At 42.4% G+C, this 12,909-nt stretch overlaps 1 protein-coding gene across 1 annotated transcript in view; it reads right to left on the bottom strand.

The window, feature by feature from the left end:
* ELOVL4 (ELOVL fatty acid elongase 4) overlaps positions 1–11,953 on the bottom strand; it is a 35,662-nt gene extending 23,709 nt beyond the window's left edge. The window contains exon 1 of the mRNA XM_076333129.1: positions 11,716–11,953. Coding sequence (XP_076189244.1) covers positions 11,716–11,815 — 100 coding nt within the window. The 5' untranslated portion in view covers positions 11,816–11,953. The remainder of the gene's footprint in view (positions 1–11,715) is intronic.
* Positions 11,954–12,909: the final 956 nt, after the last annotated feature.

Consider the following 12,909-nt stretch of genomic DNA (forward strand, 5'->3'; position numbering starts at 1 on the left):
ACTAAATGGAGTAATGCATCAGAATCACTTAAAAGTACATTTACTGTTACCAGTTTGTAGAGATTCCAAGAAAAAAAAGCTCAGTCTTTGACTAACTGAAACCTCAGAACGTACAAATGGAACAACAACAGCTGAAGCTATAAACTTAGCCTTTAAAACAGTACACAACTAGCTACATGGGCTGCACAACTTGAGACTGAAGACTGTTAGAGAAGTACCATTGCAGAGTCAAAATTGAGAGGCCGTATATCTTTGGATTGAATACCTACAGAAGTTAAAATTTTGAATTCACTTATTAATTACAATTTTAATAAAGCAGTTTATATGGCCCAAAATGAATGATTCTTTTAAAGGTCTCCAGTGCTTGAATTAACTTGTCTGCTTTGATATTGATTATTCATTGCACATATTGCACTCTAACCCTCAATTATCTCAGTTTATCAAGTTTCTTTATGATAAATCCTATGATAGAGGATTGAAGCTAGCGCACAAACTAAAATAACATGCCTATTGCCTCACTCCTGTTTCAATCAGAAAAAAGTCTATGTCCTCCTAGGAGGGACTGTGCAGATAGATTGCTGCAGGAAAGCAAAAGGATTAGGACACAAAGAATGCCCAGTTTATGCTTCTTTCTCACCTTTATCTCACCTACCACACTTGGCAATGTCTGCTGTCTTCTAGCACTATGGGTATTTCTAAGGAGTCTGACAGGGTCAAAGATACCTGTATCTAACTCAGGAACACTGCAAACTAGTATAATCTACAAAACAAAGGCCATGAAACTTCCCTTAATGCATGTTTTAGCTAAGAGATCTTTGTTAGAAGAATTTCCCATTTTACTACAGGATACATCTTTTCAGAAGCAGAGAACCCAGTAGAACATATAAGAGCTTGCTGTAAAATGTTAACTAGACCCACTGCATAAATTTGCCCCCTAAATCCAAAGGAATTAGGATTAAACTTCAACCAATTCATGATACCTTTCGCTGCTAGACTGAAGACCCATCTTTTATCAATTTTTTTCTTCCTCCTCATTTGGGTAGTTATAAGCAGCTACCAGGTCACTCACTAGCTGCTTTTTTTTTTTTTTTTAAAGAAACACCTTATTTCATTCACCTGAAGGCGTATTTTCCAATCCTTTAATCATTTTCATGGCTCTTCTCTGGATACTCTACAAACATTTAAATCATCCTTGCACCTGTTTGACAGGGAAAATTAACTGTACCAATCAAGTCCCTGCCTCTTTCCCTCACAGAAGAGTTCTGTATTATCACAATAATGTCATAGCATCAGTGGTGGTTATAATTGGCAAGAAAACAAAGAGGTATGTTACTGGTAAAGCTAAGGATGATAAGCACATGATGCTATATGGACAAAGGTTCCCAAAACCTGGCACAAAAAAGCACAACAGCTGGCCTGATTTAAGTATTTAAGTACAGAACAGTACAAAGAAAACATGTTTACTTTGATCTTCAAGAATGAACAGAAATATCTGAGTTAACAATTTTGTCTATCCTCAAGCTTTAACTAGCCAAGAACAAACTGATTTGCTTGGGCCGAGAACAACAGACATCAAAATCTTATGGCAAAGCATTGTTGTTTTAACAAGCTATGAAACATCAAGTTAAAATGCAAGAATAAAAATATTCAGTCTCAAGCACAACAAATAATGAAAGCATATACTCTGAAAAACAAAACAACAAAAATCACAGATTTTAAAAGTTTGCAGATGAAGCTGTACAAATCCTGTTGCATTGAGAAATGAGAGATGCCTGCCCCCAAACCAAAAGGACTACAGACAAGACTAACACATACTGCCTATAACCACCTGTGGCTTTGTTTGAAATTTCAGGGCTCTGTAATTGACTGTTTAGTCTTCTTTAAAGCTATATACAGCAACATAAATCAAAATACCATACAGCTAAGAACATCTCCTGCAGCTATCGAACACCTGTGTAACATGCATGTGTTTCACAAACTCCCATTAAAGTAACAGGACTGCCTAATCCCAATTTGTTGTTAAAAGGTCAGATGTGTTTTAACTAGTGTTCCTGTTATTCTAACTAGCATTCTAGTCTTCTTGAGTCTCCCATCATTCAGTCACTAATACCATATTCTCTTTGTGCCTGTGCACAGCAATTACAGAATACACTTGTTTCAAGACAAGGATAATAATGGAATTATTATGAAGTTCAAGAGCCATATCAATTCACCATCAAGTCTCAGGATTTTCAAGTCTAAGAGATTGCCTTGTGCAAATTATTTTTGATTTACCTCCTCCATTGATTATGATTATTTGTGAGGACAGTGCAAACATTCTGCTTCAAGGAATAATAAAAATATAATCCTCATTGAAGCTTACACCAGATTTGCAAGATAGTAAGCCCTTGAGGCACGTAGCACTCTTCCGTTTGTCAAATCTTACTTTTCCAAACATCACAAAAGCAAGATGCATTCCCAGTACAGTGATACCTGCATGCCTTTTCTTAAATGTTACAAGTTACAGAGTAAACAGATGAAGAAAACAGATAAACAAACAAACAAACCCCAACCAACCCACGGGATGCAATTTTATGAACTAGTTGCAGAATCCTATGACCCAGCCCATGTCTCTATTTCTAAAGAAATAAAAGTGCTGCATAAGACACACTTCAACAAGCTTTCCTTCTACAGTGTTTTCCTTATTGCAACTTTTATTCAAACTTCTCTGGTCTTAGCCAAAACTGTATTTGAGAGCTCAGGCTGGAGATGTCATTACTTCATACAAAAGTGGTGGGTTTTGGTACTATGAAAATAGTTGTAGGGGTATCAGTAGGGAGTGATACAAACACAAGATTTATGCACATTCAATGTTGCAATAACAGATTAGACTATTGGCCCATCTAGTATGATTCAGGGTTTTATAATGCCAAAGGGGATGATCATATAATAGATCTTGTCCATAGACAGATTCTTTTATTGGATTCCCTCAGTTAGAAGCTAACATCCTTGAAAAATGTGAAGGATTATTAATAACAGTTTAATAATAACTCTGCAACGCCTTATCCACTGTAGAGACACGTATTACATACTCAGCATACACGGAACAGTAAGTTCCACACTGATATATCTTGCTAGTGTGCTAACACAGTGGAAGGATACTGATGCTTAACTACACAGCAAATGTAAACAACTTATGTTGCTGCTCTCGTAACACAGAATGATTTGGGGTTGCAGATGAACATTTAGAGACTCCTAGATGCAGTGACTGAACTTGTATGAAAGCCAGCAAAGGCAAGTAAAATCTACCTAAAAATAATACTAGAAAGCTACGGGAGAACATTTGCAAGGAGCTGCACAGAGATGTCTCTGATAAACTACCCGTTTTTTCTGTTTGCATCAGCACAAAGATGCTGGTCATCAATTTGTTTTTACAGAAGGATGAATGAAGTGGGAATTCTGTTTCGAGTAAAAACTACAAAATGAGTTATTGAGATATACTAGTTCTTATTTTCAAAGTTCAGGGACAGAAGTAAAATTTACAGTTGTGAGGTACATTAGGTCTTCTGTTAGTCTAACAGAAGTACATCAGTCAAAGCCGCCAAAGAAAAATAACACTGCAAAACATTTAGAACTTATTTCTTCAACATGCTTTCGACATCAGTAAAAATGACAAATTGGGGGGGGGGGGAGGGGCAGGGGACGACACCAACCCCCCCAAAAAGAGACCAATTTTGAAATGTTGATTTTCAAAACATGAACTTAATGAGAAAATGTTCTTATACCTAAAGATGACTGGAAGAACAATCAGTGTCTGAATCTTTCACTCACTAAGTATATAGTAGCAAAATCATCAGTTTGGCAGCTAGATAATGCCGTACCCAAATGACTGCTACAACTAAGTCTCTTCGCTTCTACAGTCGTGTTACTTTTCATGGTAACATATGCCCCCCAAATCTAAGCTTCTCTAATAGCTTCTGCAATACAGTTTCTCACTCTTGATCAAAGATTCATGTATCACTGAAACTGAGATTAGACAGCGTAGAAGAAAACCTGACCTAAATATGAAAGCATTTTGGGGTGATTTATGTGTAAGTATTTCTACTGAGCACATCTGTTCCTGGTAAACCACTAAATATTAAATGCAAACTCAGAAAATATGGTTATGAAGTCTCCTATTTACAGCTCAGCTATTCAATTAGCACCTGTATTTCCTTTTTTTTTCCTTTAGAGTATCTTAAACCACTTAAAAACAAGATGTTACAATGATGCTCTAGGAATAGAAGGACATAAAATCTTGTATAGAGAGGTGAGGTTTACTGGCTCAACAGAGGAAGCAGAAGACATGGGTTATAAATTCCCTTCTTCCAGCAACATTCTGCGAGCATTTAGAAAGCAATAAAACAATCTCTTGTATTTGCTATATAACTGGGAGAGGGAAACAAGGAGATGATACCTATAAGCAGATAACAAAGAAAAATAGAAAACCACCATGGTCAAGCATGCAAACTGAAGCATGACATATACGAGAGCTGGAAGAAAACACTTTTGAGATACCACAGAAAGAGATAAGAGGAATAGGAAAATATGATGGAAACAAACCAAATAGTCAAGAGTCCACAATTATGCTGAAACAGAGGAGTACATGTGGGAGGTGGATGGATGGAGTGAAACTAGGGAAGAATCTCATGGTACAAGCAGACACAATGCCACAGAGAGAGAGAACACTCCAGGGCAGGAGTTAAGGATCAAACCACTGAAATTATTCAAGTACATAAAGAAAGGAGTTGAGTTGCAGGCACATAAGTGAGTTAACCTGACACAACCAAGAGCAGTTATTGCCCACAGGCATGTGATTATCTTGCATCAAATGCAAGCCAAATTGAGGTAACTTATTCCCCCCCACCTTCCATGAGAGAGAGGTAAACTAGCTCATGTTTATCTTGAGATCCAAGCACACACAATGGGAGTTAATACAAAACACGTTGCACTCAATTCATCTCTAGGCTTGCCTTGGAGCTACTTATTGCTTTACCTACAGTCTAGAGTGCAGTCTTGAAAATCCCCACAGGGCTGACACCTAAGTCTCAGCAGGCCTGAATTTCAGAGCTGCCTCCATTTATGTCCTTAAAATGCCACAAGACCTTGAAGTCCATATGCTCAGAAGCACTTGAGTCTTGACAAAATTGAGTACGGTTGTACCCGCTTACCACCTAAACAAGATCCATAAACTATGTATCCCTCCATCTACATCTTCCTAAAGGAGATGTCAGTCAGATAGTCCTACACACAAGAGTTCCTTATGAAATGCAATGGTAGCTTCAACTTTGTTTTCAAATACAGTCTGAGAAAGCAAAGCCCTGTCATATAACAGTTTACTAGTCAGAGAAGTCCTACCTCATGGATCAGATCTGCCCTTAAAAGCACACTGTCCCAGCTTCTGTGCTCCAGGCACACTCCACTCATACCAACACTCTTTAACCAAAGCTCTCATTGTTTTTATGGCCAATTCTTTTTAGCTAAATGAACTCTCATTTAGCTCATTTTTCAGGCCATTCATGTTTAGCCCTATTTGCCTTACCTCAAAAAACTCTTTACACACCACAGCCTTTCCCCCCCCCCAGTCTTGCATCCTAGCAAATTCTTCCTACCAAAGTTCTCTCCATGTCTGCTTGGAGCCTTTTCATTCATTCACCTTTCATCTAAGTGCTCCCTTAATCCCTTCCATGTGAATCGAGTAACTCCAAAAACCTGTCTGAACTGGCAGAGCAAAAAATGGAGTCTTGCCTCACCCACTCCTCATGGATCCTGAACTACAAGACCTTAAAAGGAATTACAACCTATGTTTCCTACACCTTCCTCCACTAATTCTCCTTATGCAGCCTTTGACAATCTTTCCTGGTTGCACAGGATAGGATAGCATAGCTGCCTTGAATACAACCTCTTCTGGTCTTCCATAGCTATAGCCATAGCCTTGCTACATGCCTCTTCACCCCAAGCACAGCATAAACACAGAATGACTACCACAATCAACTTCTAGTCAAGTTTCTCCAACTAGTGACAGCTACTTACGAACAACAGTTCAATCACTATGCTCAATCAATTTATGTAACCAGTGCAGTCCCCAGAATGAATGCATCTGTTTCATGCCACAGATATTTCAACTGCTCAAGAATTCTTCACCTTTCATTGCAGTATGTGGCTCCAGGGCCACATGCTGATTTGCACCTCACTCATGACATACAGCCTTAGCTGAGAAACATGATCTGCCAAGAACTCCACAACAGTAATTTATGGTCTGCTGCAATTTTAAACATCCGGTCATTTGGCCTTCTGCAGTAGGTACCAAGGTCATGCAAACAGCTTCGTTACATTTTGTATAAAGCAGTTTCCCAACCTTTTTCCATGGAATCTGCTTTAAGAGTATTCATAACATCTTATTTCCTCCAGAGATTTCAAGACATGCTACCTACACAGCTTTAAAAGGAATTTTCAGAAGTTCAGTTGTGTTCTTACCATTTTGTCCACACATTTCCTTTTGCTTCTGGAATATGCTGATGAGTGCTCAAACAGAAGTTTGTATCACATTCTTGCTGGTGGTCTTTGAAAGCTTTTTTCTGTTTCACCTCTTTGCTGGAGCTGAGAGTTGCAGGTGATCCCCTACAACTCCTCCTCCTTCATTTTAGGGAAGAGAAGTCTTCCACTCACAACTCAGCTCCTCGTCCATAGTGCCAGCTTTGCTTCAGGCTACTCCCTCAGGCTTGAGTTCTTGAAGCTTAGTGATCCAAAATCGCTAAGCAAACATTTCCACTTCAGTAATATACTTTTCTGAATGATGTTTCCATTTCTAAAGGTGCTTGGTATCTGGTTTGTTCTGATTATCGGTCTTCTGAGTTCCACAATTTGATAAAATCTCCTGGTGATGAAACATGGGTGGAATTTCCCTCAAACACCCAGCAAATTGTCTTCAATACCAACAGCTGTTTTTTCTTCACTAATAAAGTCCCTCCCTCCACTGACAGGCAATTAAATGTGATGCTTAATGAAACAAATCAAGTAAACTGGGGTGCTCCTATTGCTCGGTTTGATTGACAGCAGACTCACATCACCTAGCCTTTAACATTCTTTACTTCTGTAATCAATTTCTCCAAGTGCTGCTTCTGCCACAGGTTTTTCTTTGTGTTTCTGCCACAAGACAGCCAAACCCAATTACACTAGCTTCTCCAGTTTCTGGTGTGTTTCTTCCTGTCTAATCCTTGTGTTTTACACAGTCATGGTCACAGATCGAAAAAACAGTTCCCTTGAGAAGAAAATTGTACCTGTGAGACAAGTATCTTGCCAAATCACCGAGTCTGATGCTCAGCCAGCCCTCTGAAAGCTTAGGAACACATTCTGCTTTGTTTCTGTGAAACGGGCTTCATGAACCTTCATCCTGCCCTTCGTTCTCTCTCCTCATCACCACCCTCTGAAGAACTTTTCATCAGGATTCTACTTGCCTCCAGCTTTGGCACAAATCCTCAAATACAACAAGGTACTACTTGCACCCAGACTGTTCTGCTAACCACCCCAATGAACTTTCCTCAAGCATAAACATTCAGGATCCTTCAGCCACGCTTGGTTTCTGCATGGGGGAAGGAACGAGGGAATAAGAAGAAACACGTTTTCTTCCAGTTCTGTTCCCTGGACGGAAAAAGAAACTGAACCTGAACTTCCTGAGCATTCTTAACTTAGTCCCAAGATCTTCCTGGCAAAAGTTTTTGTGGCAACTTGAGTTCCCACAGAAGCAGCTCCACCTGATCACTTTTAAGGCAAGCAGCTGTAAGTTTCTTGTGTTTCCCATCCTCATTGCCTTACACTTCTGACCCAACTGATAAAAGCTATGATTGATATTGCTCCTGAACAAGATGCTACTTAGAAGACTACCACTAAAGTGAAAGTTTGTATCTTTCTTCTCTCTCCTCTCCTTCTGATGGAAAAAGTCTGTAATCTTATTAACTGCATCAGCTGTAAATAGTTGCTGTTCCAAAGCAGTCTCACGAGGCCCGGGATGGCCCTGCCTTCTTTGAGCTCCAAGAACAATCATTCTCACCTGAAGTCAGTACATCCTTCTGTTCTTTAGCTCAATACATTCAAATTAACTAGTTCCTCTAAAATAAATCTTTTTGATACAGGGTTTCACAGATCTCCTTTTCAAGCCACAGTCTCCTACTCCCCCTCCCCAACTGCCAATGATCTCTTCACCCATGTCTTGAGATTTCCACATTCTTCTTTCCTGGATTGTGTCCTAAGTTTCTTAATAGCTCCCCTGGACTCAGCCTGGAACCTCCCTTTAAGTCACTTATTCAGTCATCTAATCATACCCTTAATCCTTCTTGGCAGATCTAACCTCAACCAGCTACCTGAGCTGAGAGAAAGAAGGAAGCCCTGCCCTACCTATTACGTGTTACCAGTCCCATGCCTTTACAGAAATAATGGCACGGAATTCCTGGATCATCTTTCCTGATAGTAACTGTTCCACCGACCACCTTTTCTTCTCCTGATGACCGCTAAAATCATGTTTTTGTCCCTTCTACCTCTCCTTGAAGTTTATGGCTTCCTCAATTATCTCCTTCAGCCTTTTCAGGTGAATATACGGTTACAAAGGATTTTAGTCTTTCATGAAAGGGGTCTAAAAAGATAGTCAAGGAATGAGACAAGAGGAAAGAAAAAAAAAAAAAGTATTTCAACAGATTTACAAGGAAAAACATATTAAGCTAAGGCTGAAAATGTATTTGATAATATATATGGGGAAAAAGTCACAGAATACTGTTATTATTCCCAAATGCAAGATTTAAAAAAACAAAAAACAAACCCACAAACAAACTAGCTTTAGATAGCACGCTTAATACTAAAAAAAAAAAAAAAAAAAAAAAAAAAAAAATATCCAGTTAGGCTCATCATATACTCAGTCTTTTGGGGTTCTTTTTGGTCTCAGAAAATGTTGGTTGCTTTTTAAATAGCACAAAGCAGGGGAGGAAAAAGACCAAACCTTTACAGGACAAAAATAAAGCAGCACAAGACTCAGTGGGACATTCTGGCACAGTTCTACACAAGTTTCATCACAGGAGTCCAGGGCAGCATTAGAAAACACCTGCTGGCAGGACAATCCTGCTGAATAGTGAGAACAGGGCTAAAGACAGACTTGGGCGTCCAATAAAAAAATGGAAGCAAAAACTGGAGAGAATAAGCAAATTTGGTTTTATATGAATGAGAAGGTTTTGTGTAGGAGTAGCAGTGAATAAAATTTCTTCAGATTTTATTGTGTAATTTTGCTGTGTAGTAGTGTTTCAGTATGATTTATTGTGTAATGCTATTGCATGGCATCACTTGTTGAGCAACTTTGCTGCGTGGTATAGTTTTTTATTTAATGATATTGAACGTTAGGCAATGGTCTTGCATGCCATAATTTGTGTTTTCTGTTGAGCAACATCACTGCCATAGTTCTTGACACAAAGGTGAATTGAATGAATTCACACAACAGTGCTGAATTAATTACTTTAACGTATATTCACTCAGAGAAGGCAAATGGAGACTATTATTTTTTTCTGAATGAAGACACATGCAGAAAAGCAGCAAACTGAGCAGGTATTTAAGCAGAAGTTAGGGCATTAAGATACGATTTCACTAAATAGCAATGCAGTGTAGCCTCATAAATGACACTTTCTTATCTGGAGCTACCTTATAACTACATTGTGTGATATCACGTGTTTCATATATCCATACCTGACTGCAAAAACTACAGGAGAACCTTGTTTTGCATACTACTGGGTATAAATAAGAACAGTAACATGCTTTTGATGTGACTTAGGCTCTGTCCAAAACTATCCCTGCAGGGAGCTGCTGAAATCCAGAATCTGAATAAGAAACTCTCCACCCACACTACCGAACTTAGAGCAATAATTTAAAATTTGCATTAGTAAAAGACTTAAGCATATTTTAGATTCCATCACACTGTCATCCTACTACTGCTTAAGATTCTCCAAAGCAGCAGGAGGAGGAAAGAAAAGTTTGCCCTACGTATAGCATTAACATAAGTTACTTATCTTTACATTTGTTACATCAACTTCCCTTTTCATCCCTCTCCCCCCCCCCCCCGATCATTTTTGGTTATAACAAATGTGGTCCCTATATAGACTTAAATAACATGTTTGAAGTTCAGGAAATGTAGCAGAACTTGAAATCTTTTTCCAAACTAATCAAGTAATCCACAAGGATATCAACTTTGTACCCGCATCCATTTTTATATCCATCTGAAAATGCTATTGATTGGCTAGAACAGCATCTCTTTCATGCATTACCTGGCAGTCTATGAACAATTGTATGTTGCAAGAGGCAGAGAAAGAGAGCAAACACTGGTAGGTTACAATGCAGTGCTGCTGCAAGCATTTTTATTTGAGCTCATATTCTGGCACATTTTAAATACAGAAGAAACACATATGCATGCAGGCCTAATTTTTAAAATATGGCAAAAAAACAGAAGATAGGCTGGGAAGGCAAACTGTGAGAAGAAAAGTGGGCTCCCTCCATCTATAACATAAGATTAATTTATTATCTGACAGATGGCAGAAGGGAGGGGGCGGAAAAGAAAAGACTGCTGATGCAGTAGTGAGCTTCCCGTCTGTAATGAAGGCCCCACATTCTCAGTTATCATACTGCCACAAAATACGTCCATAGTTGCATTCACTCCAGAGTTTTGCTCCACGTATTTCTAGGTTTAAATCAAAATAGCCTAGACCTCATCGCTGTGTGGACAACTAAAAAATGAAGAAAATATCCAGAGAAGTGATTCTTCTGCCAACTGCCCAAGGCTACTCACAATAGCAACTATGAAAGCTGCGACTCTACCCTGCTCATTTCATTTGACCAACGAGAGAGAGCCGTTCACGCTGACCAATACTTCCAGAGCTACTGATCATTGTAGCAAGTTACCATCTCATTTGCTGTCCCAGCACTGAAAGCTGCTTTTTCACATTTCTCCAAATTCCAAGACATTTTCTCTTCCTTCAGCATCTTCCACATTGCAGTCATGGGGTGCCAATACAAAAATGGAGCATATTGAAAACGGAAAACAGCAGAACCAACCCAAATACACTTAATATAAAATGAAAAGCTTCTGCGTTGACAGTAACAATCATTTCCTCATTTAGTTTGCTGAACTCCACACGATGCTGTCACAGGACTCGCACCTGCTGCAGAAGCCAAAGGCCGCCTGAGCTCCAGCACGAATTACCAGAGGGCCTTGCTTACCTCCGGCATCAGATTCCCGTATGACCACCGCAAGGCACGCTGCGGTGAGAGGGAACCAGAGGAATGACGGCTCTGGGAAGGGGATTTTGCTATGTCCAGCCCGCAGGCGCCCAGGGGACACCCTCACCTTGCCACGAAGAGATGCCCTGCGCACCCCGGACCGTTACACGGGATTAAGAGAGACAAACAAACAAAACACCCAAGCACACCCAGAAGGACGAGGAGGAGACGCGGGTGCGGAGGGGCCTGGCCCCCCGCCGCGGTCCCAGGCCCGCGGACCCAGGCCCGGGCCCGCCCGCCGCCTCAGCCCCCTCAGCGCGCGCCGCGTCTCCCAGGAGACGGAGCCATTTTGAACCGCTGCGCCTCAGTGACAGCGGGCGGGGGGCGCCGGCCACGGCGATGGCGGTGCCGGGGCTGCCGGCGGGGCCGAGGGCCGCCCTGGCGCGTTACCTCGGATGCTCCAGGTCCAGCGGTAGAACTCGAGGGTGTCGTTCACCACGCTGGACACCAGGCCCATGGCGCGGGGGGGCTCGGCGGCGGCGGCACCCATGGTGAGCAGCAGCAGCAGCGGCGGAGCCGGCAGACCTGTCTCGGCGCGTGCGTCCGTGCCTCTGCGCCGGGGCTGCTGCTGCTGCTGCCCTTCTACAGCCAGGGATGTGATTTAAATCTCTATCTCTCGGTATCTTCCCTCCAGACTCCGCCTCGCTCCCGTCACCGGCTCCCGTGTCCCGCGGGCAGGGAGGAGGGCGAAGAGGCGGAGGCGGGGGGGGGGGGGAGGGGGGGGCAGGGAGGCGGCGGTGCGGCCGCGGCTCCGCAGCACCATCCGCAGCGCGCGGTGCGGTGCGCTCGCGTCACGTGACCGCCGGCTCGCTGCCCGCCGGCGGCTGCCCGCGGGGTGCGCGGCAGCCCGGCCCGGCCGCGCAGGCGCACTGCGGACGCCCAACCGCCTCCCGGCTGAGGGGAGCGCGGCGGGAGCAGGTGCAGGGCGGCTCGGCGGGTCCTGGCGCTTCCTTGGGGACCCCTCTCTTCCCTCAGTGGGCGTCCGGGGTGGAAAATAGGTGCTTATTATCTTGATTTGCCTTTTTTGTAAAATAGGTATGGTTTTACCAGACGGAGGAATAAATATTTCAGTCAACTTTTATTTCCTTTCTTACTTTATCTTTTTAGCAGTTTGGATTTTTCTTCCTCTCTCCTTCCCCTCTTGCTCCTCCTTGACAGACAGGCCGAGGCACCCGCGTGAGCAGCGCTCACTTCACTTCAAGCTGTTTGTACTGAGGTGTCGGCTTTTCAGCCGACCGCACCGAGAAGCCTCCGCTAAAATCCCTTCCCTTCCCGGCACTGATAAAACCAGCAATCGCAACGGGATCTCCCTATCTCCCTGCCCCACCAGCGGTGGTTAGTGGCATCTCCCCGACCAGCAACTTGCCCAGCCTCCTCCAGGCGCCACCGAGGTGGCTTTCGCATGCTTTCCCCTCCATCTCCTGGACCACAGCCTTTATGATCACTTCAAGGCGCAGAGAGGTTCACTCGCCTGTACCGTTGCTGGGCACTGAGGAGAAGGAGCCTCCGTGGCAAAGGCGGGCAGGGCTGCAGGTGCAGTCCCGGTTCATCCATTCTGCACCCTACGTTTCAACACCAACAAAC

This window comes from Aptenodytes patagonicus, chromosome 3, assembly GCF_965638725.1.
Source record: "Aptenodytes patagonicus chromosome 3, bAptPat1.pri.cur, whole genome shotgun sequence".
NCBI lineage: Eukaryota > Metazoa > Chordata > Aves > Sphenisciformes > Spheniscidae > Aptenodytes > Aptenodytes patagonicus.